Here is a 25993-nt window from a genome sequence, read left to right as displayed (position 1 = left end):
ATCTTTTATTTTATTTTTGGTTACAGTTTAGTACCCCAAGTTTAAAAATTTCTACTTTAACCTTCAAGTTTATCTATTAGACTAAGTTGCTTTAAGAGGTAAAAAAAAACTAACATGTTTAATCGTGATTTTGGAAAATTAAAGCGTCTAAGGAAGTGGCCACTAAAGCGTCTAAGGAAGTGGGCACCCTCAAATTGAATAAATTAGAAGAAGTTGACAGCAGTTGAACTAGACGCGGGATAGTGCAGAAATGAATTGCTGTGGTATATATAGATTGAGTCTTTGAAATTAGGAAATATAGTTCAGCACTTGGTAGTTGCTGAATAATACAAATTAGCACTGAGCTTTTAGGATTATATAGATGAGTTTGAGAAGGGGAATAAGAGCACTAAATGGCATAATCGTGCCTAAAACCTTACATTTTTTGCTTCTCTTTTGTCAGACTTAGGTATAGTTCATCTATTTCCACCTGTGACAATATAAACAATTTTGTGAGTATTTCTAGACTGCATTTCAGAAATAAGAGCATACTGATTACCTGATAATACTTTAGCAGTTTGTTTCTTTTCTTCTTAAGTGTTGCAGTCACCAATTCTCTTTCCATGTCGAATGGATAAGGCTCTAATATCACTCCCTTGATATGTTCAAAGCCCCTCAGCTAATTTGGAAATCAAAATTCAAGAGGAAAAAACACAGTTAGAGAATCATATCCATGCTTTCGTACTTCATAAACCTCAGCATTTGATGTTACCTTATTTCTCTCAGCTGTCAATTTCAGCTCAGATAGCACATATTTGTTGAGTTGGTCAAGAGAGCAGAGTTTGTCGAAAGAAGATATGTGACCATTTGTATATGCCCACTTATTCGCAACTTCTTCATTAGGAACTACTACTGCAACTAACATTGACTTCAAGCTATTCCCATAAACCCAGATCTAAAAGTAAAACATACATAAACCGAATCAGAAGTAACCAAAACGCAACAGTCTATTGACTAAAAACTGTGCCTATTAACAGCTGAACTCATGAAAACACTTACATCTTCAACTATAGGAGTGATACCATAAACATTTTCTAGATGCTCAAGTGCTATATACTCTCCTTGGGTGAGTTTAACAAGATTCTTCTTCCTGTCAATAATCTTAATTATACCATTAGGAAGAATTTCTCCTACGTCCCCTGAGGATACAGGAAAATGTCAAACAAACGCATTAGACTATATAAAGATTCCTAAAACCAAATTCAATTTTTGGGCAGAAAATGACAACTCAATTACCTGTGTGAAACCATCCATCTCTAATAGATTCCCTTGTTAACTCTGGATTTTTGTAGTAGCCACTAAAAACAGTTTTCCCTCTTACACATATTTCACCACATGGAGGAGTTTCAAGAGGGTTGTATCCCATCTCTGGAACCTCCTCCAGCCTTATTTCATTGTATATTGATACAGCTCCAACAGTACCAACCATACACATTTCATCAGGAAAGCCAAGAGTAGTTGGTCCACATGTTTCAGTCAAACCTGGATTAACCATTGTGTCAATTTGTACTTTCTACATGCTGTGTCATGTTGTCTTAACAAAAACATTTTTAAATTGTCTGTCTATAAGAGTTATCCACATAAATTTAATCTATCAGGGAGAATGTGCTAAAAAAGTAAAATTAAAAATATGCTGTTTATGTGTCTTGTAATATAGTTAAATTTTTAATTACCATAGCCTTGGCATACAAAAGCACAAGTAGTGACACGCAAGAATTCTTCCACCTCAGGACTCAATGCTGCTCCACCAGAGATTATTAGTCGAACACGACCACCAAGCCTGGCTTTGACCTACAATGGAGAAAGTTTTATCAAATTTCAAGAAAAATATTAGTAAAAAGTTATATATAATAAATACAGGTTTTAGTTAAGAGATTATGAGACAACCTTTCTGAAGGCTAATAGATCTGCTAAACGTGATGCTTCTCTTTGCTTATATCCTTTTTTCATCCAACCAAGTTTGCTGTGTTTGAAAATAAATGTGAATTAACAGAATATCTCATGATCTCAATAAATGGATAAAGATAAAGATAGGGTACAAGATTCCAACTTACTAGTTATAGAGCAAGCCAAAAACAGTTCTCCTAATTGGGTTAAGGTCTTCCACTGCTTTCTTGATACCTGAAACAAATATTCTTCCATAAATTATCATCAAATAATGTGTCAACAATACCACAAATTTCAGTAATATTATATTTTTAATTAAAAATGATTAAAAACAATAAAACTAGAGTCTATTGATAATATTTGAAGTATATAAAATATTATAATTTCTAATAAGTTTCTTTATGTATTCAATATGTTGAAGTGTGGCCTTGCCTTCATACACCTTCTCAAAAACCCGTGGGACGCCAGCAAACAGTGTTGGTTTCAACTCCATTAAATCATCCCTCAACGCGTTCAGATCCTTCAGAAAACAATTCCACAAATTCACCAAATTAAAGAATATAAAACTGGATATTTATTGGTATGAAGCAAAGAAGAATCATTAACATGTCAATGCCAGCAAGCAAATCCAAATTAACAATAAATTCTTGGACAAAATTACCCCATGATAGTAACCAACAGATGCACCCTTACGGAAAAAGTACTCCTCAATTGTGCGATCAAGGATATGGGCCAAGGGTAGGAATGACAAATACACATCATTCACAGTCATCTGTACAAATTAAGTTTGTGTCACTTTTGCTAAAAGGAAAATGGTACTATATCAGTTAGGCAATGGATAGGCATCAGATTTACCTTGTCTTCAAATTGTTCCATGAAAAGATCCATTCCTCTTACTAAAGCCATTGCGTTTTCATATATTAAAACAACTCCTTTAGGGTCTCCACTTGTCCCACTAGTGTACATTATTGTACAGATGTCATGAGCCTGAGGAGGAATAGCACTTTTGGGGTTTGCTTTTCCCTGAAAGATAATAAGTTGATCTCATTACGCAGGGTAGATCAGAAAGATACCTACCAAGAATCACAGGAATAGCCTACAGAAACAGTTTTACCACTTTATATTTACATCCATGAGCTATTTCTCTAGTAAGTTGCCATATCAAAGTTTCTATAATCTTGGGATTGCATTTTATTTTCATTCAAGAGCAAAGTTATTGTACCAGAACACCTTTACAAAAGGAAAAAGTAACTCACTTTTCCTGTGTGAACAACTTTTGTAAAGTGTGGCATGTAAGCTTTAAAACAAACCTTCCACAATTGCAAAAGTAGACAAAAAAGTAAAAACTACTTCTCTAAGAACTAACCAACTGCAAGAAGTCATCCCAGGAATATGGCTTAATTCCAATAGCAGAAGCCTTATCTTTCTCTTCCTGTGTTAATGTAGTGAAGCACACCATGGCTGTACCATAAATCAAATTTAGCTTAATTCATTTAATCATTCTGCTAGTTCTAGCACAGAATAATTGAAATGCAAAACTTAAATTCACCTTTAAGTCGCTTTGAGGATTTACATTCAGGATTTAAGACCTGCAAATGATATATTTACTCATAGCTAAGAACCTATGAACTGCAGCTCTGAATCTCTGATATATACAAAATATCTGAAGTGGAACATTATTTAAAAAAAAAACATTATCTTATTGGTTACCTCTTTAACCTTCTTATCCTGGACGAACACAACATCTATTTCTGCATGATCTAGGATAAAATCTACAGCACCATGTCCTGCATTAAAAATATATATATAAAAACTTAAGGTTTGAATGTTGCTTCTTTTTTCTTTGTTCATTTAGATCAGAAAACAAAATTGCACTGATAAAGAAAATGAGTATCAAAGCTTTTTACTAAAATATGTAAAATGAACAAAGTGTGAAGATTTGATTAGGATCATATTTTTGTCATGGCTCTTAATTTTGCAATACAATAAGAGAGAGAGAGGTGGGGATACATATTTATTTGAGAAAAGTTACCAAGGGTGTCGTAGAGAGGCACACAAATTAAGCTTTGAGCAGAACAAGCCTACAATTAAAACATGATTATGAATTATGGTACGATACGTAGCTTCATATAAAGAACATGAGAGAAAACTTTGAGAAAGCAAGGGTCATAGAACTGTCAAACCTCCATTGCCACAATCCATTCAGGGCAATTAGATCCGTAAATTCCAATTCGAGCACCCTGTTACATAAAAAAGATTCCCTTTGAAAACTGCTGATCTACTGTACTTACAAATTACGAGGGAAACCATCTCACAAGCACTTACAACTTCGGCTCCACATGCTCGTAAAGCAGAACTTATATGCAGAACTTCTTCATAAACTTCCTTATACGTGTTCCACACATATGGTCCAATCTATTAACATGATCCAAAAATAGTTACTTTATTTTTTTTACATATATAAAGTCATATAACAAAACAAATCTCCGTAAGATACCTTTCCATCTACAATTTTACGCCGTCCTAGCATTGGGTTGTTAGGATAATTTTTGACAGACTCACTGCAGCCATCAAAGAAAAAGTTATCAGTGATCAAAATATCATTCATTGATCAACCACCAAAATCTCAGTTTTTATTAACAGACCCCACATTATTGTTATATGGGTAAAGCTCGGTACAGAACATATATTGTATGATTTTAATGTAATAGCGACTGCTGAATCATTATCTGAAATCAATTACCAGAAAATATCCCAAGTTGTGGAGAAATCAGGATCCATTGGTGGAAATTCATTTTTGGAGAAGACACTGCGGTACACTGGACCAACAGAGAGGCTACCATTTTTACCTTCCCTTCCTTCCTCAACCTTAACCGAAAAGGCCTTCATTCTCCTTTGTTGCGAAACCTGAACAAGGCACAACACAAGTATATCAACCACCACTGAACTTCCATCAGTTTCCCTCAACTTGGTTCACTTTGGTGTATATTCAAGTACCCGTCAATGACAGGCACCAAAAAGTCAAACCTAAAAGTACTACGAAGGTTTTTTCTTTGGTTTAATCATTTTATCAAAACAAAAGTGACAAAAAACCAAGCATAACTAGACACATTGCGTGGTTAGGAAGAAATTTTCACTTATCCGCAATCTCCCAACTAATTTTTAACTATGCTTTATGACCAAAGTTTTAGTAAGCACTTCGCATCTATTCGCTGAACTTTGGCAGAGGTGGTCCCGGATCAGAATAAGACAAGATAACAGTTTTTACATGTCACATATACATAGAAAAACAAGCACCAGAAACATGACTCCGAGACCCCGGGAACGAGGGAGAAGGTGAGAGGGGTTTTTGCTAACACGATTATCATACTCTATAAATTATTATAATATTAGAAAAACAGGCCAAAGAGAAGAAAATTCAAAAGGGTATGGGAAGTCAAACAGTGGAGAACTACGTAAGGGCATAAGAAACATAACACGGGAGATATATCTGTGCTTAGATATAGGTACGGACGTTTGCGTGGATGAGTGTACGTACTAAGTTGTATGAACTGAGGCTGGTTTCCGTGTAAAAAGGGTGTACCTCGCTGCTTCTCTGCAACTTGTGTAGAAACAAAGTTGAGAGCAGACATATTAACGAAGAACCAAGTTGAGAATTTTATAGCCAAGTAAGGAGTTGCAAGTGGAAGTTGCAAGTGTAAATGAGGTAGTTGAAGGTTGGAAACGAATAATAATGAAGACCGAACAGCATCCATGTCGTACAGTAACTTCAATTGCTTCCACGTGATCATGCCCTTCCCCAACGTTTTAGCTATTACACTACTTTTTTCAACTCTGGAAAAAAAAATAGTAAAATAAACAAAAGGATTCAAAATAAGAAAATTTATACTACTCTACAAATATTTTTAATATAAAAATGTGTAAATTAAATACAATTTAATATTTTATCTTAGAAAAAACACATTTTACTACTTTTTTTTTAATCCCAAACAAGATGATAAAAAAATAGTGGTCACCTACTTTGTTCGGTTCCTTTACTTTATTATAAATAATAACTGAACAGTAGACTGTTTCTTTTCCAAAAACATTTCCGTTCTGTTTCCACTATTCCAACCCAACGCTTAATTTATAAAGGCTAAAATACATTTTTAATTTATAAATTTGTTTTGTTTTTTATTCTATAAATTTTCATCTCCGTTTATGTTTGTAAATTAATCAATTTTGTTCCTCTCGGTTGCACAGAAATACTACTAGTGTTTTTATTTTAAAATAACTAATTTTAATACAATAACCATTAACGTAATCATACACAAAATATCGAAATCTGAAAATGAAAATGAAGTTGGATGAAAATGAAGACAGACCCGTAGCAACTCATCAAGTGTGTTAGGTTCACAATGCACACAGGCTCATAAGTGAGCTCATTGATCAATAATCTACAATGTTATCACAGATATGAATATTTTTTATTTGTTTATTTTTATCCACTTATAAAATATAGATTGTATGTTCTATTTTACTTTAATTAGTTTTTTTTCACAATGTTTTCTTTTTTAAATAAATATTTTTAATTTTTGTCTTTATTTGTTTGATTTTAATTTAAAGTTTTGTCGTTAATTGTTTGACATTATTTTACTTGGAGAATGAAATTTGAAATGAAAAAATTGTCAATTACTATTTTAAAATTTGTTTGTATGTACTAGCTTATATGCAAGCTCCTAAATATGTGTCATAGAGTAAATAATGTAACTTACAAGTGTTATTTGAATTAGTTCGTTTCATTCTGATTTTGGTGGGTAAAATGGGACAGAACAAGATGGGTGGAGCTGCATTACTAGTCTTAACTTTCACTTTTATGTAGATGATGTAGTAAATGATGTCGTTGATTAAAATTAACTCAAGCACTCCACTCTGTTCTTGATGCCTTATTGTGTATTGCATGTATGGAAAAATCGACTTTGGAAGCTACATCAACTTTATCTTACTTTAATATAACACTCGCAGGTAATGTTTGAACTCGTCTTAACGAGTAATATTTGCATTGATCCAACAAATATACGAGTATGAATAATATTTTATTTATTTTAATTGAGTATAAAAGGGAATAGTATATACATATTTATTGTCATATCATTGTTCTCTTACCCATTTTTTTAAAAATTATTAAAACATAATTAGTTTACTAAGTAACGTAAAAAAAAACTTATTTACATTATTCTCTTTAATCTTTAGTTTCGTTTCATTTTAAAAGTTCTTATTTTACTACATAAAATTTTATCTTCACTTAATTGTTTTGAGTTGTTCAATATTTATCAAGTTCATTCAAATCCCTATCACAACCTTACTGGAGATTTTTTTCCTTTGTGCGATTTTATTTATATGCTTAATTGTATTTCAAGAGACGCAAACCTTCAATTTCATTGACTTAAATCACTTATAGGACATGCATTTGATCATTTACACTCTTAAATATTTTATTTATTGTTTATTTTTGTTATATGAAAACGTCTAACTCTCAATTTTGAGTGTTTCAATCACATAATCATTTAGTTTAATAGGTAACCTAAAAATCTTATATTCTCTTTTGTATCTAGTTTCATTTGATAGTTGTCATGAAATTTGAATATGTATAATTATTTACTCTTTTTCTATAATTACTTTATATTTATTTAAATTTTGTTTGGTACTTTTATTATAATATTTATGCAATTTTTTTCCTTAACATTTGATTTGAAAGATGTTAAAGTGGTAGAATTTATGTCAAACTCAATATCACAAAGTCAACTTTCACTACAAGAAAAAAAAGGTTTTAATAGAGGTTATTTAGTGGAGGTTAATATAACCTTAGGAATTGATTTAATTAATAGAGGTTTTTTCTAAAACCTCAACAAAATAACGAAGGTTTTTTAACCTTAGCTAAATTCCAAAGGTTTATTCTAAAACCTCAGTAAAATAACAGAGGTTTTTTTAACCTTTATTAATTTCCAAAGGTTTATTTTAAAACTTTCGCAAAATAACGAAAGTTTTTTTAACCTTCGTTAATTTCCAAAGGTTTATTTTAAAACCTCCACAAAATAGCGAAGGTTTTTTTAACCTTTGTTAATTTACAAAGGTTTATTTTAAAACCTCCATAAAATAACAAAGATTTTTTTAACCTTCGTTAATTTCCAAAGGTTTATTTTAAAACCTTCGTTAAATTCTAAATATTTATTCTAAAATCTCATCAAAATAATAGAGTTTTTTAATTTTTTTTAAGTGTCAAAAGTTTATTGTAAAACATCAATAAAATATTTTATATTTTCTCAATTCTTAATAAATAGATATAATTAAATTTTTTAGTGAGTTTAGCCTAAACTGGTATACATATTTAAATATGCTTTGAACTTAGGTCTTAGAGGTTGATTCATTAATTGAAGTTAGAAGGCACTTCATTAATTGAAATTATTATTCAATTCTTAAAGATTGTTTTTATGAATTTCAATAAGTAAAAATAAGTTGTGTGTGAAGTGACATTAACTTATCACATATATACATCATCATAATTTATTTTTTGGTTACATTTGCAGTATCAAATTTTGAAGAATCAGACATTGAAAACTATTCATTATAATAATATTAATAATAATATTTATAATAATATTAACAATAATATTTATAATAATATTAATAAAAATATTTATAATAATATTAATAATAATATTAATAATAATATTTATAATAATATTTATAATAATATTTATAATAATATTAATAATAATATTTATAATAATATTAATAATAATATTTATAATAATATTAATAATAACATTTATAATAATATTAATAATAACATTTATAATAATATTAATAATAATATTTATAATAATATTAATAATAATATTTATAATAATAATAATATTTATAATAATATTTATACTAATATTAATAATAATATTTATAATAATATTAATAATAGTATTAATAATAATAATATTAATAAATATTAATAATATGAATAATATTAATAAATATTAATAATATGAATATAATATTAATTATAATAATAATATTAATAATAATGTTAATATAATATTAATATGTATAAATTATGTTAATAATAATAAGTAAAATAAAAATGATAATATGACCAAATAACTTCTTTGGTCTAGTGGTTAACCCTTCCCTCCTTACTGGTATTTAACGGAGGTTAATATTTAATGGAGCTTATGAAAGCCTTTTCCTGGTTTTTAAAAAAACCGTTCCCCAGGGATGGTTTAGCGAGGGAAATCGCAACCCAGGGTAAACCACTTAATGGAAGTTTTAACCTTTGGTAATGTAAAAATAAACCCTCGTTAAAACCATTACTCTAGCCAGTTGACCCGCTTAGGCCCGTCTGGCATAACCTATATACCATGCGGGCCAATAGCGGGGCAGGGCGAGTTGGCCTGCTGGCCCGCATAAATAATTTTTTTTTAAAAAAAATAAAAAAACATACCAACAACACAAAAGTGACTTTAGAGGTTACCCAATACCTGACCTTTAGTTAAGTCATGAAGTTAGTAGGAAGAGTGACACTGAATTTAGTTTTAAGTAAAGTCTTTAAAATTTGTTAATAAAAAAATAATATAAAATAAAGATTTCAATAAGATAGTTAAAAAGTTAGTAATCTTCATTACAAATATTGTCTACGTATTAGACATTAATATTAATTATAGTTTATAATTATGTTTGCAACTTAGTCATTTTCATTTCATATAACTACTTTGCTTTATGGTTACTTTAGTTTTGTTTTAATTAAATTAAACATTTATTATATTTATATTTATTAGTCTAGATTATTATTTAAATTTCTTCTGTTGGTAATGTAATATATGTTTGCTACCAACAAAATTGTATCCTTTCAAATTTATCTTATTACTTAATTGGGACAATAATCGATACAATATGACTCGTTTTACATCTCAATTACATCGATTAGAATTTTTAATCATTGTAATATATATATATATATATATATATATATATATATATATTATTTATATATTAACACACTGGTTTTTCAACTAATATAAAAGTGGTTAACATTCATATAAGGATGTGTTTTGAATAAGAAGAAAATGATGAAACTTAGATAATATTAATTATACTTACCAACACCAAAATTTGTTCAATCCAAACGTTCTATACAGCTTTAGCTCCAAAAGACCTTAGTCTAACACGATTAAAATTGTGTTTTTGTTAAAAAAAAGAATATTGAGAAAGAAAAGTGTTATGAACTGAAAATTTTATAATAAACTAAGGAATGAAGATCTAATTTATATATATATATATATATATATTTTATTCCTATTCACTTTAAAATTTATTATTAAAATATCCGGGTTAATTCCCTCTTTTCATCACTCTTCTTTCTATAAACAAATACTTCTACAAAAACTTATCAGGAATGTCTTTAATATATTTTTTAAACAATCAATTATTTAATTTAATTTATATTCATGTAAAGACTAAATTATGACCTTTTTATATATTTTAAAATTTAAATAATAATTTACCCTTTACAATTTTTATAAATTTTTAAAAATTAATAATTATAACATACAAAAGTACCTTGAGACTAAAATTGTTTAAAATTATTTAATTTTAAACACTTAAAATTTAATAAAATTAATAACGACTAAGAATTATTATTACTCTTTTTGAACAAGTTTTTAAATAAATTGTAAAACTATCACGTTAGAACATTAGTACAAATAATCATATTTTACATGAGATAACATGTTAGATAGACATTTATTTATAATATATTAGTTTATAAAGATGTTACGTTGCTATTCTATTTATAGAATTAAGATAATGTTTTTCTTTATTTCACCACTTAGTCTAATCTTATATTTATAGTTTATATTTTTTTTAAATATCATGTTAATTTTTTCTTAAGGATAAAATTAAAGAATTATTATACTATCTCATAATATACACTGGTGTAAGTGAATAATGAACGAAGTAGATGGTATCTTAAAAATATATAAGTACATAGGTTTTATAATATTACAGAAGACGAGGGGTGAAAATAAAAACTATAAACAATTACAATTACAGATATTCTACCATTATATCATACATTTAATAGACATTTTTATGCGTAAATTATTATCTACTATTCAAATATTTTAATAAATAGTAAATTGATAAAATAAAAAATAATCTTCATTTTTTATAATTAAATAAAGTAATTAAGACATATATAAGTTAAACTTACTATTTTAACTAACTTACTTTCTTTTGCTTCCTTTCCTTTTTCGTAAACACTTCTTTCCATCGTTCTTTGTCTCTGTCAGCTGCAAATAGAAATTACTGATAGTAGATAGAGACTTACAAGTTTTCCGTATGTCATGGAATACAGAGTAGATCTTGGTGAAACATAACACTGTTAATTGAATGTTGAACTCACAACAGCTACGGCTCTGCTGTTATTTTTCTGTTATAACTAATCTCCTTCCTCCAACTAACTTCTTTTACAATAACTGAAAACTATTACTGTGTAGATCAAAACTTAATTATATTATAGGATTCAAATAAGTTTAAATAGAGAAATTGCTCTTTAAAAAGATGCTTGTATCTACATATGAAAAGATGAAAAGCCAAAAAGTGAAGTAACAATTCAAAAAAATCAAAGCTTATAAATATTATAAAAATATAAATTTCAAAGACTTAAACTTTCTTGTATAAGAGCGAAAATTTGGAAAAAATAAGACCTAATCAATTATATTAATAATTTATATATATTCACAAGAAAATTAAAATTATCTAATAGTAACTAATTTTTTTTTAAAAATTCTAAATTATATATTATTTTATAAATTAAAAAATTATTAATATATAAAATAATTTCTATTATTAATAAAAATTTATAAAATAATTATTAAATTGATATCTAACATTATTTATCAAATTTTAGTTACTAACTATTTTATATTTTAAATTAGTTTTTAATTTAAAATTAAAAATTAATTTAAAATAGTTAATAGCTAAAATCTTAATAGTTAATATTTGATATAAATTTAGAAACTATTTTTAAATTTTTTATAAATAATAAAATTAATTTAAATATTAATATTTTTTTTATAAAATAGTATTTAACTTATTTTGTAATTAGTTATTTTTTTTTCTCTAAATTAATTATTATTAAATAAATTAATTACTATTAAATGATTTACTTGTAATGATTATTAATAGATAATTGAATATATGAAAAACATAATTCATTATATTGCTATAATAAAACAAATAATCAATATAATATTATTAAATTAAAAATAATAAATAATAAATAAAATATTAATAATAAATAAATATATTTTATTTTATTTGTGATTATTTTCTATTCACCAAAATCATTCTCTTTCTCTTGTTTCTTTCAACTTTTACTTTGATCCACACAAAACCAACGTAATTCTTGCATAATTGTATCTAAAGTGAAAACAAACTTTTGCATTATGATTGTATTAACGAATGTAACAAAATGAATTGTGCATGGTAAATGGTGGATGTAACGTGGGCAGAATGTGCTTTCTATAGAGATTATTCCATACAAGTGACTATTTGTTGTTTTGTGTTGGTAAGGTTGAACTAGATTAGATTCTGATGTAGGAAGACGTTGTCGTTGTTTGTTAGCATAATTGGAAGGTGCATGAAGATGTACGAAAAAGTGAATGACTTCCATAACACACACAAAGGAAGCGCAATGAAGAAATAATTGATTTTTCCTTTCACACAATGGATCATAGACTAAAATTTAGTGTACAATCGATTATGCTTGAAAAATAACTACACACATAATCAATTATATATTGTTTCTGCTAGGGAGATGAGACTTAGAGAACTATTGAAGTCTTCTTCTTTTTCCTTCGATCGGACAGGTGACTGTGTGATGAACTGTGATTCTTCTCGTCTTCTGGCTTATCCTTCGGTACTCGGCGCTCGGTCGTCGGGCGAATCACCGGATGGTGGGGGTACCTGCGAAGGCACTCCGACGCTCAAGTCAGTAAAGCGGGTGGTCAGCTCTCAGGTAGGTGAACAGTAATAAATGACATACCTTACTCCTTGGGATGCGCGCTATTTATATTATTCTAATGGACCTACCTTGTTGGGCCCGTTTATCGAGGTGGATACCGCTTAGGGTTGCATTACCTAATTCTTGATGATGGATTAGCTTCACTGATCTCGGTTTGAGCGTTAATTGTGATAGGGTTCGGCCATCAGCCAAGTTCCCTTGACGCGGGTCGGCCATCGGCCAAATCCTTATGGTCTCGGTCGTCTTAGTTAAGTCTTCTAAGGTCTCGGCCTCTCGACCTCTCGGCACAAGTCTCCAAAGGTCTCGGCCTCTTGGCCTCTCGGCACAAGTCTTCCAAGGTCCCGGCCTCTCGGCCAAGTCTTCTAAGGTCTCAGCCAGGTTCCCCTGATCTCGGTCAGGTTGATTGGACATATATATATATATATAAAAGTAGGAATAGTTAATTATGCTTTAATTACAATTAGTCATATAATCAATTATGTATATAAAAAATCAAGAATAATCAATTATTCCATTTTGATAATCGATTATGTGTGGTGGTGTGTTTAGTTGTTGTTGGAGTGTGGTTAGTAGCTGTTGGGGTGTGCTTACAATTAATAATATTATTTAAATTCAATACAAATTAATTTAATAGTTTAATAATTATATTTAAAAAATTATGAATATTCAATTTATTTATTTGAATTTTAAAATTTAAAATGTTTACATATATTGATAGTTTTCCACTAAAAGTTTTTACAATTATGAAAAATTCAAATTTAATTTTGAATACAAACACAGTTATTTTCGGATAAATTTTTATTTTTTTAACAAAATGAAATAATTTGGATTTTGTTCCAAATGAGTTGCAACAGTATTTTAATTACAAATAACTAAAATTCACAAATAAATAAATAATATTTTTTTAAATTCTGTTTATATGAATATGATTTTGTGTATTATTTTTATGAAAACTTTCAATGTTAAAATAATTTAAAAAATTTAAATAAACACACACAAAAATTCCTCATATTTCATTATTTATAAAATTTTAATTAAAATAAATAAATTTGTAAACATATATTTAAAATCTTTAAAAAAATTAAACCCTTCCCAATCATTACATAACTTACAAATTACAAATTTTTTTTCTTATAAATTCACTTTAATATATCTTTATTCAAACACATTTTATCTCTTAATACTTTTCTCTACTCACAAATCATCTTTTCAATCTGAACACAACCTTAATGTTCTAAAAATAAAAATGTTTTCTCTACTATTACTTTTTCATTCGACTTCCTTCAATCTCCTATTGAACACTATTTTTTTCTTCTAACGTATTTAACCCATCTTCAATCTCCTTAGCATCAATGTTTATTTTTCCAACCAAATGACGTCACTCTTATTCATATTTTTGTTTCACCACAATCAATGACGGTGCTTTTTTATTATTGTTTTTCTCATCACACTTATTATCGTTCTAGAAATATTATCTTGGAATTTCGTATACAAAAAGTTATGCTTCCCTACTACCGACATATATGTTAAAAAAAATATGACAAAGTTCATTTCTATATGAAGAAGGTAGGAGGAAGAAACTTTACCTTTACATTGCAAACATTTACCATTACACTGTAAAGATACTGTTTCTGTTTTGAATTTCAACGAATGACCAACAAAGATGTAAATTCGTAACTTTGCCCTCAGACACTTTATTAGGAATATTAACATATATGTCATTTTTAACGACTAGTACTATAGCAAATATGGGTTTTATGACATTAAAGTTGTACTGCATGTGGGTGTCCAACAAGCACAGTAGTACAAGCCTTAATTAAATTTGGTAGATACGAAGGCTGATAATAATACTTACTCTATTTAGTGGGTTAGATATAGAGAAGAATGAGTAAAATAAGATGTAAAATCGTTTTGTTACAGTCTGCAAAATTTATTGTGTTTCTTAATTCTTGAAAAAAAAAAGTGACGACCATAAATGAAGGGAGAGAGAGCTGATTTAGTTAGTTATTTTTGCTACTCTTGCCCAGCTGGCTCATGTGAATAAACCGTATTTCTGAAATAATCAGTGTCACTTGTAAATTGTTGGTTTGGATGGTAACAACCGTGTTAGAATGTTGGTATATGAGAAAAGAAAATAAGAACTCACTTTAGAAATGAAAAGTGTAATTAGTTATAAGATAAGACTTTGGATTAATTAAAACTATTTCATAAAATAGTTTTTCTTTCGCTTTAATTATATAACTAAAAGCTCCCTGTTTGACATATTTTTTCTTATTTTTAATTTTTGAATTTAACTACTTATTATCATTTTAGTGTATAATTTTTTTTGTAAACTTAATTATTTTGAAATTTTGAAAGTGTTTTCAGAAATTGAAATATAAGAAATTATTAATTTCATGAATAAATGTCAATAAATTATGAAACCTAAGAATTTAAATGATCTTGGACGATAATTCATGGACATAAATGATAATAAATGTTTCACGTGATTAACTTTAATCTAAGTATTCTAACAGTAAATTAGAGCAACAGACTAGTTACACTTTTAGATATTTTTTAAAGATTAAATGCATTCTAAACTTTGGATGGATAAATTGGATAAGGATTTAGAACTTTGGTGTGATATAGTTTAAATGGCACGAAAATTCATATATTTAGGTTTCATTCAAAAAGAATTATCATTCTTCTAAATTTTCTTTTTTTTTCTTTTTTTCCTTCTTACTAAAATTCTAATCTCCTTGCTTATTAGATCAATGATCGAAGTTCGTCATTGAATTCCTGACAGGAAACTCTACAAGATTGTCTGACCAAAATTTTTGATAGAGTAAGTTCATTTTTGTTTTGATCTTTGAATCAAAATTTGAACTTGTTAGGTCGATCTCTATTTAGGCTTGCATGTGATGCTTTTAACTTCAGAATTAGTCTCTATTAGCTCAAGGTCCTAGCGATATAGTTAGATTTTTTATGAGGACTTCGTGGTGCAGGTTAAACTACCTTTAAGCATTTATAAGATTGGAGCTCTTAGTGAGTATCTCCTCAAACTCAAGTAAGGGAAGCTAGTTTAAATTTCCAATTAACCCTAGGCTAGAAGATCTGGATGTGGAGTGACGGAGTCACCAGTATCAAATCTTCTTGCAAGATTTCTTTTTTTTTGAGAGATTAGAATTTGATTGATTGGAATGTGAAATTGTAGATATGGTAGATGTTATAGAATTTATATGGGTTTTGATTTGAATGAGTTAATAAATGTATTTGAATAGTTTGTTGAATCACTTAAAGTGTAATATTAGATGTGATAAAATTATAATTGTTACAAAATATACTTTTAAATATTAAAGTGTTTGATTATAAAAAATATTCAAATATAAATATAAAAAAATATTCAAATATAAATATAAATATACTTAGTGCTTGTAAACCAAATCCATCATTAAGTCAAGTGTGAACGGTAAATCATACACACAAGTAAATTAGATTCCTATATTAGTTTTCTTAGATAATAAAAGATAGGTAGGATATATTAGATATGTAAACTTTTTATTTTTTTCAGCTAAATATAAATTATAATCTATTATTTTTTTTAAAAAAAATTGTTATTGATGATACTTATTAAAGTTATAATTAATTAGTGATGTAGACATATTTGCAGTGACTTTTTATAAAATCATGAAGGTGGAATTTCAGACTCCTCCAATTGGAGCTAAGTGGATAGACTTTCAACCCATCAATAATATACATATTTTAATCCAAGCATGTATATATATTAATTATAACAATTAATCAATTTTATTAGTTTTTTTTATAATATTAAGTATCGTATTATTTATTAGTATAAAAGGATGTATATCCGTTGCTTTAATATTAGATGCCAAATCAGTCACAAAAAGGATACATATTTCTAACATTAAACAGTGTGTTTGATAGAGGCTATCTCCACACTTTTTTATGGGATATTTTTTTTTACTGTTCTACTATTGATTATGTATTTATTATTATTATTAAAATAGATAAATAAATAAAAGTCGTGGAAAAACAAGAAAACTTTCTTATGGTGAAAGATAAAAGTTGGTGAATAAATTTTAAACATTTTGGGGGAGATTTACGTAAAAAGAAGTTCACACTAAAATGTGAAAACAAAAACAGAAACCTCATCTATATAAAATAAAAATAATGTCACTTTTTTATTTTATGATATGAAAATATATATTTAATCAACTATATATCTTATTCGAGGGCGAGGACTAAAATGTCAATGATCCTATCCTAATCATATAAAACATAAAATAATGAAATTTCTCTATAGTATAATCTTATTGTTAAAAGATTTGTGTGTATGTCAAAATGACATAATATAATTAGTTTGATTAATCTTTTATATTTATTCAGAATTATTATTTTTCTTAAATATGATATTTTCTATTTTCACCCGTAAGAAAATATCAAATTAATTTTTAAATATTAGTGTATGATCAAATTATTATATTATAGTTGCTTAAGTTGATTTTAATGTGATATATTTTTTTTAAGTTAAAAGTTATAAAATTATTTTAAGTTTTTTTATTAAATATATATTTATGTTAATATTGGATTAACATCATCTTAGTTAATATTAAAGGAGTTCGCTTAATGTTAGACATGTTAGTTAGAATTTGCTAAGTAAACTCTATAACAACTAATATATTAGTGTCAGAGTAACATGCGACACTAAATAAAATAAATATTAAAAATATTTTTTTATTATTTTATTTTTAGTATGTATATTTATTAAGTTAGCGTTTACTAAATCGTATTAATTTATATTAATTTATATGTTAGAAATATGTGTACTTTCGTTATAATAATATGAATAATATAAATTGTAGATTATTTTAAATTTAAAAGACCATATTTAAAGATGATAAATTTTATCATTAATAATTTTTTCTTTCTCACTTTTTATATAAATATCACCATATTTATTTTCTTCATTTACACTTATAAATCTCCTCCATCCACATCCATCTAATTTATTCATATTCATCTCCTTCACACACTCATCTCATTCATTCATACTTTTCTCTAATCTCTTTCCTTCAACTCCTCTATTTCATTCACATTCATTTTCTTCATCAACACTCATTTCCTTCATCCACTAATTTTTTTCTATATTTTTTCATTTATATTTTTTTTTTGTTGAAGATGGATGTGTTTTACAATAAACCATTTTTTAAATTACTTTCATTAGTGTAATCAAACGATACAATTTAAATTAATATGAAAAATAAATTTTATTTACGGTTAACTAAGCCAAAATTAAATTAAATATATTTTAAAATAAGAAAAAAAGTATTAGTTCAACTCATCTAATGTTAAATTACTTTAATTACAAAAATTAATTTAAAAATTAATAATAAGTTAGTTTGAGTCTTCAAAAATTAGTATTAATGGTTTTAGAATGGCAAGGAGAATCAACACAAATCTAACATTATTGATTAATCAGGGTCAATTTTTTATTGTTAAATAAAATCATGATAAATATCTTATAGTGTAGTGTTTATATAATTTAATTGTGTGTATATAAAATATGTGAAAAAAATTTAAGTATGATAATATGCTTTTCATATATTTCTGATTCACATGTTACTGTAAGTATGAACATGTACAACACCGAATTGAATTGAATTGAATGTAGTATTTGAAAATACTTCAGTCATGTTTTTTTTTCTTTTCCTTGTCGGAGACAAATCCTACCCAACCCATAACACACCTAAATAAAAAATACATGGATTTAATGAAACTTATCAATTTGAATTGAATCAGTGATTGTTTTTCAATCAAGGAACATGGTTGGCCACTACCCGCAATAAATATTATTCATTAATGCATTATCGATATATAAGAAGTATGCATTATACACATTCAATCAGAAAATAGTACGTATATTATTGATAAAAGCACATTCAATCATATGACTCGGGATTCCTGAGTTATAAACAATTTCTCATTCTCATTAATCTATTATTAGTATGACCCCATTCTACAGGGAGTGTGCTTTTCTGTAAAAATCTCACCGTAGTTAATGTCCTTAGTGTTTCATCTTTTGAATATAATTCGTTATCTGCTAGCCAAAACACTTCCTTGCATAACTTTATATATATATATATATATATATATATATATATATATATATATATATATATATATATATCAACCAACATATTGGAATGGATATGAATTAATCCACGGACGCAATTTTTGATTATATTAATTTTTGAGTAGGTGGGTAGTTAAATATTATATGGAAGCTTTAAGTTTTGTTTGTGTTTAATAACGTCACATTGTGTTAGTTACTAATCTTCTTCATCCCAAAATAGTAAGTCACATCACATCATAAACATTCATTACATTTTCTTTCCAAATCCACATTCTTTTATTAATTATGTAGTGGAGAGGTGGCTCACTTTAATACGATGCCACCCTATCGTTATTGTCATATCGTTATGGGATAGCAACTTTGTTCATAATGAATAGCTACCTTAACATTGATGTCTTAACAGAATGGAGACAATTGGATGATCCTCGCCAGAGAGACACACGCTTTAATATTTGGATCTTTCTATTGCATCTACACAACTTCCACATTTTAACAATTAATTCTATTTTTTCATTAATTATCTAAATTATTTTTGTCAATTGTCATAATCTTATCCTATAAACGGACTTTCAAGTTTATTTGTTTAAATAAAATGATGCCAAAATAATTAAATCCCTTTATTTTCAATGAACCTTATATACATAAAATATGGTATTGAATAAAAAATCAAAAGAGTTTATTATGGCTAATTAAAAACACAACTAATAAGAGGTAAATTGATTTCAAAATATCTCTAAAAATTATACTAGTTTCGTTCTTTCTTAATCTATTTTCAGTTAATCCAAACAACTTTCTATTAATAACCTTGAATTATCTAATCACAATAACTCATGTAACTAAAACAAAAAATACAAATCATTTCTTAAAACATCATTCAAGAATTTTTTTCAAAAATAATAAAAATAATCGATTATCTATTATAAACAGACTAAAGACTGATGTAATGCAACTTATAAAAGAAAAGGAAATGTGACATATTTATAGTAATATATAGTAATATAGTATGCTTTCTGATGAATTTCGAATAATTATTTTTCAATCAACTTATAAAAAAAAGGAAATGCAACATATTTATAATGAAAAACTTATAATATGACATTTTTCTGATGAATTTTGAACCATTATTTTTCGATCAAGATGTAAATGTATAACAACTCAATAAAGAAGCAAAATCTTTGTAATGAAAGAACCTTTACAAAAGAAAATATTTATCTCACCCAGAAAAAAAAGATATTTTCTTCACAATAAATTACTTCGTTTCACTCTTGAATTGGTAATTACTGTACAGTGCGATATTTAATAATTCAAATTGTTTTTTCATTGTATATATTAGGGTTAACTTAAATTTTTTCTAAAACATAAAAAATAAAACTAATTGAATCAAAACAACTTTATTTTAAATGCATTACTTTAAGTTTAAATTTACAACTAAAACTAATTGGATGGTTAAGTAATAAACTTTATGTAATTGAATCGAATGCTGGTTTCATTCATTACAAGAAAATTATGAAATAGAAATCAATTTGTAGAAACCAAAATAATTAGTTGCAATAGTAATTAAATTAGAGACCATTTTAGAAATTAAAAAAAAATTTGGTTTCTAAATTAATTTCTATTATTGTTAAATAGTTTTTAAATTGGTATCTAATTAACAACTAAGGTTTTAACTATCAATTTGGTAGCAAAAACTTTGGTTGCTAATTAGATATCAATTTAGAAACTATTTAACAATAATAGAAAATAATAGAAATTAATTTAGAAACTAATTTTTGTTTTAGTTTCTAAAATGGTCTCTATTGTAACTAGTTATTTTGATCTCTAAAAATTGATTTCTATTTCAGGATTATCTTGTAGTGATATAAAAAAACATCAAACTCAATTCCCAAACATATCCTTTAAATGTATAATTATAAATTTAGTTTCTAAGTAAATTAATTTCAAAATCTTATTTAAAGCACTATCATATTGTTAGCTATCTCCATTACGTTCAGTGTTTTCGTGAGGCACCCCCTCTTACATGTGTTGAATAGGATAATGCCTTAGCCCAACTGTACACCATGAAAGCACTGGAGTTTTGTTCTTACTTCATTATTATTGTGGTGCAAGTGGGATCCATTTATAGGAAGAAATTATTGCAGTGCAGGAATTAAGTGCCTTTGCAGGAAGGTAAAATACCATTAATAGCTCAATAATAGCATCTATCTATGAATTGCTGCGTTAAAAATAAGTTTTCAAAATTAAGCACAGCCTAATTTATTTAATGGCCCCAGATTGGCCAGTGTGGATGCTAGCTAACAGTGCTTTTAAGAGTTTATCTGCTGAAAATATTTTTTAAGTAAAAAACTCAAAATCTTCTAATTTTGTAACTATTAGTTAGTTTGTCTATAGACTAATAATTAATCATTGGTCGGGGGTATGAATTATAAGTTGTTAAACCAATATATTTGAGGCCGATTTGGTGTGATCAAGAGAAAAATTACATGTTATATAAACAAACTCTTACGTGAGTAACCAAGTTATTGGGTCCACGCTGACTTAATTCAGAGAGAGTGAAAAAAAAGGAAGAAAATAGTAAGCAATGTGTCCGCTATAAATTCGTGCAGAGAAGTAGTTTGGAGAAGTTTAACTAGATACCCATTAAGGTATTTTTGTGTTATTCACCTTGTTGGTGAAGAGAAAATTTCCCCTTGATCATTGGAGGCCAAAGAGAACTTGTTGTTTACTTTATTATTAGTGGAAGTTTTACTTGACTAGTTCTAGTGATTTTTTTTTTGTTCATATTAATATTTTCCAATGTTAAAAGTTTTGGTGTTGGCTGGTTTCTCTCTTTTTTTTTTCATCCCATTGTTTTGCTAAATAGGAAAGAATTAATATGGGTTTTGTTTTCAACTGTTATTTTTTTTTACCTTCCCAACAATTGATATTAGAGTTTCAATTAGGAGTTTTGGTTTGTGGTCTAAAGATAGGAGATGGTGATGGTGTTGAAACCGTGATTAAATTGGATTCTACCAATTATTCAATATGAAAATTTTACCTGGAAGATTTTTTATTTTGTTTGCAAAGGCTTGTATGATGCTATTGAAGAACAAGGTATTAAATTAGCACATAAATTTGGCGAAGATTGGAAGAAGATAAATTGAAAGACTATTGATATTATCATGCAATGGATAGATCAATTTGTTTATCGTGATATATCAGATGAAATTCTAAAATTCCTTGTATAAGGCATTCTTTATAAAGAAACTAATATAGTAAACTTAAATTACAAGGATGATTCCTTAGTGTGACTAAACACTTAAATAGTTTTCAAAATATGGTGAATGAATTGATCATTATGAAGATTGTGTTAGATGGTGAGTTACTTGCATTGTTGTTGTTTAGCTTATTATTAGACTCTTGGGAAGCATTAGTGATATCTCTAAAAAACTCTACTTTAATGGAAAATTTTCTTATTACAAGAAAAACATGTTTTGTATTGTGATAGTCAAAGTGCAATCCATCTCAATAAGAACTCGACCTTTCATTCAAGGTCAAAGCATATTGAGATTCAATATCATTGAATACAAAAAGTATTAGAGAAAAATCAATTATCATTAGAGAAAATCCATACAGACAAGAATGACTCAAATATGAATGTAAGTTTGGTTGATTATGACCCAATTAATTGAAGAGGGAGATATTTGTTAGGTGGGTCACCAATTTATTGGATCCATGTTGACTTAGTTAGGAAAAAGAAATAGGAGTGTTTTCTTTATAGGCTATCACTCATTATGTAGCTGAAAGTAAACATCCTTTTGTATTAGGACTTCTATGGGAAGACATAAAAACAAAAACTCTAATGCCTCTGGTGAGAAAAGAAATGGGCAATTTCTTCCTGCACCCAATATTTTTTTTAATTTCCAAAATTATCCTTATTCTAGATTTAAAAATCCAGAATAGAAAATATAATTTAAAAAAAATACATTTCGGATGAAGAAATCTGGAACACAAAATTAAAAATGCATTCCAGATAAAAATTTATGGAATTCAAAAATGTGTTCCGGATATCTAAATCTGGAATGTTCCGGATAACAGGTTTTGAAAGCAATTTTTATTTACACTCTTTTTCATTTAAGGTTATTTTCATCATTTTTGGAGGATAAGTTGGGTCCATGTTGGAATTGATATGGTACTGGAGAAATTGCCAAAGAAAGAAAGTCATCAAAAGACACGACGACGCAATTATCAAGGATACGCTCTACCACTGAGCTAATAGCCCGTTGTGTGGGTCTCTCGCCAAAGTCGTTATGCTAGCCCGTTGTGTGGGTCTCTCGCCAAAGTCGTTATGCCAAAAGTAAGAGAAACCCCAATCTCATATGGAGATTGAAGAAAGAAAAAATTAGTAAAGAAATAGTTTGAAGAAGAGGTTATCTCTATTGTCTGTTATTAATCTCGGTGAAGAAAATATTTTTTGTTAATCTTGGAAGTTCCAAGAGAACTTGTGGTTTCCCTATTAATTACTATCAGTGGAAATTTTAATAGATTAAATCCCGTGAATTTTTTCTTCATATTAAGGTTAACATTTTTGTGTGCTTGTTGTTATCTGTTCTATTTGTTACATCCCATTGTTTGGCTAATAATTATTTATACAAGGAAGAATTAGTCTGAATTTTGCTTTGGCTTGTTACTTTTGTTATATTCCTGCTACAACTTCATATAGAGAGGATCTCTGTTAAATTTTCAATAGAAAGAGAGAGAGAGAGAGGAGCTGGAAATTTCAAGCAGAGAATTGACTGAAGTCGTTAAGCTATGTCATTGTGAGTACAATATGTATCAGTACCATCATACATTAAACCAATAAAGCCTTGCCACAATGTTCTTGCTAAGGCTGCAAATTGGTGCTAATGGAATAGGCAGCACAGATACATAATGTTTCAGGTAGACTCATCTGTTCGAGGATCATAAACTGTTCTCAACCACCGTGATAAATTGATTAAGAATGGCGTATATACGAAGTAGCAAGTGAGTGTCCAAGTGACCAGTCCCTGCACATAGTGTTGGGAGGTGGTATGAGAAAGAGAAATCATGAAGAAGTTCAAAATTTGATGAAAGGCTTTAGAGGGAACTGTTTGCAATATGAAGTACCTGGCCAAAGATTTCAATGTTGGGTTTAGGGTAGTACCAAAGGTGGAAGAACCTGGAAGAAGCAATTGCAAAAGAGAAAAGACCATAAATATTTCAAATTTCAATTGGTCATAGTAAGCAAAGCAAATACTGAGAAGTACGAGAGAAACAGTTTACTTCATGATTGGAACCTCAGCCAGTGGGCAAGCAAGGCCAACAATGCATGCCAAGGTGAAACCTAGCCATGTTCTATCCAAGAAAAACCACATGAACTCTGCTCCAGCAAATAATATGTAAGCCTCAACATTGTCAGCTATTCCACCTTTGTAAAGTTCAGCACTCACTTCAATAAACAGTGCCAACAATCTAGAACAAGACAACCTCATAAGCTTTCAATGTAATTTTAATTTATCAAAATATCATGATTTAATATTTCATAGTTATAGTTGCTTATCACACATTTTCTTTAATTTCTAAAGTAAGAATAAAACCATGTCACTTTATTAAACTAAGGACTAAAATGAGGGATTTTTACGATATAATGCAGTTTTACAGTTAAATTTTTAAAAAATTGTAAAAATAGGTCCATTTCAATAATTTCACCATGCGAAAAATTCCTAAAAGAAAGAGTTGAGAAAATCATATTTAATCCCATACTTATGAATACGATTTTCGTTTTTGTATAAATCCTTAGGTACTTACATGAATGAAACAATTGTTTTTGGTAAACTTGCCTCTTGAACCTTGTTGAAGAGCTTTTGGTCGAGGTAGAGTTGAAGCAAACCAACAGAGGAGTAAAATAACCCCAGCAAGAAAGGGACCTGTGAATTTGGATTTTGGAAAGTGAAGCTAATAGTAATAGGCAAAGTGGAGAAAGAAGGATACATAAAATGGAAGTTGAATTGAAACCCACCCAGATGTTTGTGTGGAGTGGACCTATGTGAATGGCGCCTGAGTCGTAGACGAGGAGATTGACCCTGGAATGGAGTCCATCGAGAAGGGGACCGAGTAAGAAGCCTGTGCCAAAAAGTTTAAGAGAGATTGAAGGCCATGAAGTTCTCAGGTTTCTTGGGCTCGGTTCTCTCTGACCACACTGAGGCTTAAGCAAAACCAATTTGCGTGTTCTGTGAACAGGGTAACTGTGGCGGAGGAGAGAATATGCATGAACAGAGGAAGAAGAAGCAGATGCAAGAAGACATTGCATACTTATCCCTCTTTGCGATATTCAGGCAAACAAACAAAATCATTCCTTACTTCTAATCTCTAATCGTAGACATGTTTCATTTTTTTTTTCATAAATATTTATAAAAATGAAAAACAGTAGTTTTTTTTATAATTTTTAATTAACTTATACATAAATCAATATATTCAACGATTTAAAATAATTTACTAGTCTTAATTTTTAAAATAAACATTTTGTTGTTTTTTATATTTTAAATTTGAAAAAACTTTTATTTATTCAGGATCAAAATAAATCAACAACCCGTTGATATACCTTTACTTAAAAATTGCCCTATATTGATAAATGACCTAATGTAAAATATTTCAATGACAAAACACGTCAAAATAAAAGAATATATTATCGTAATATTAGGAAATGAAGATAAAACCACTTCCTAAGATAATTTCCAGTGATATAACTTGTTGAGATCTTAACATTTTGTTAGGTTAATTAGTGACACGTCATTGAAGAAATTTAAAGGATTTTAACTCCAATACTAAAAAAATTCATTTGAGTTTCTACTTGATTTTTTTGCCTCTTTCTCTATCTTTTT

General features: G+C 27.9%; 2 protein-coding genes across 4 annotated transcripts; both read right to left on the bottom strand.

Annotated features, from left to right (window-relative positions):
* Positions 1–240: 240 nt before the first annotated feature.
* On the bottom strand, positions 241–5610 carry LOC137830188 (long chain acyl-CoA synthetase 1-like). 3 transcript variants are annotated; one of them, XM_068637366.1, is made up of 20 exons: positions 5465–5610; positions 4670–4833; positions 4424–4487; positions 4252–4341; positions 4110–4166; positions 3959–4007; positions 3637–3713; positions 3476–3515; positions 3293–3387; positions 2782–2949; positions 2588–2698; positions 2359–2446; positions 2094–2160; positions 1927–2002; positions 1713–1830; positions 1276–1521; positions 1039–1178; positions 752–934; positions 539–658; positions 241–469 (listed from the first exon to the last, which is right to left on the bottom strand). In XM_068637366.1, the coding sequence occupies exons 2-20, from the start codon at positions 4813–4815 to the stop codon at positions 416–418; spliced, it is 1989 nt and encodes a 662-aa protein (XP_068493467.1). In that variant the 5' UTR covers positions 4816–4833; positions 5465–5610; the 3' UTR covers positions 241–415. The 3 variants fall into 3 exon arrangements, with proteins under 3 accessions (XP_068493467.1, XP_068493468.1, XP_068493466.1); XM_068637367.1 differs by having other exon boundaries at positions 5510–5589; XM_068637365.1 differs by having other exon boundaries at positions 5441–5555.
* An 18259-nt stretch (positions 5611–23869) lies between these two features.
* Positions 23870–25495, bottom strand: LOC137830187 (uncharacterized). Its single transcript, XM_068637364.1, has 5 exons — positions 25132–25495; positions 24921–25039; positions 24396–24584; positions 24240–24291; positions 23870–24139 (listed from the first exon to the last, which is right to left on the bottom strand). Exons 1-5 carry the CDS (start codon positions 25420–25422, stop codon positions 24029–24031), a joined length of 762 nt encoding a protein of 253 aa, XP_068493465.1. The 5' UTR covers positions 25423–25495; the 3' UTR covers positions 23870–24028.
* Positions 25496–25993: the final 498 nt, after the last annotated feature.

The sequence above is a fragment of the Phaseolus vulgaris genome, chromosome 7 (genome assembly GCF_000499845.2).
Source record: "Phaseolus vulgaris cultivar G19833 chromosome 7, P. vulgaris v2.0, whole genome shotgun sequence".
Classification (NCBI taxonomy): Eukaryota; Viridiplantae; Streptophyta; class Magnoliopsida; order Fabales; family Fabaceae; genus Phaseolus; species Phaseolus vulgaris.
Note: the sequence above shows the minus strand (reverse complement) of the source record. Positions and strands in the feature narration are given on the sequence as shown.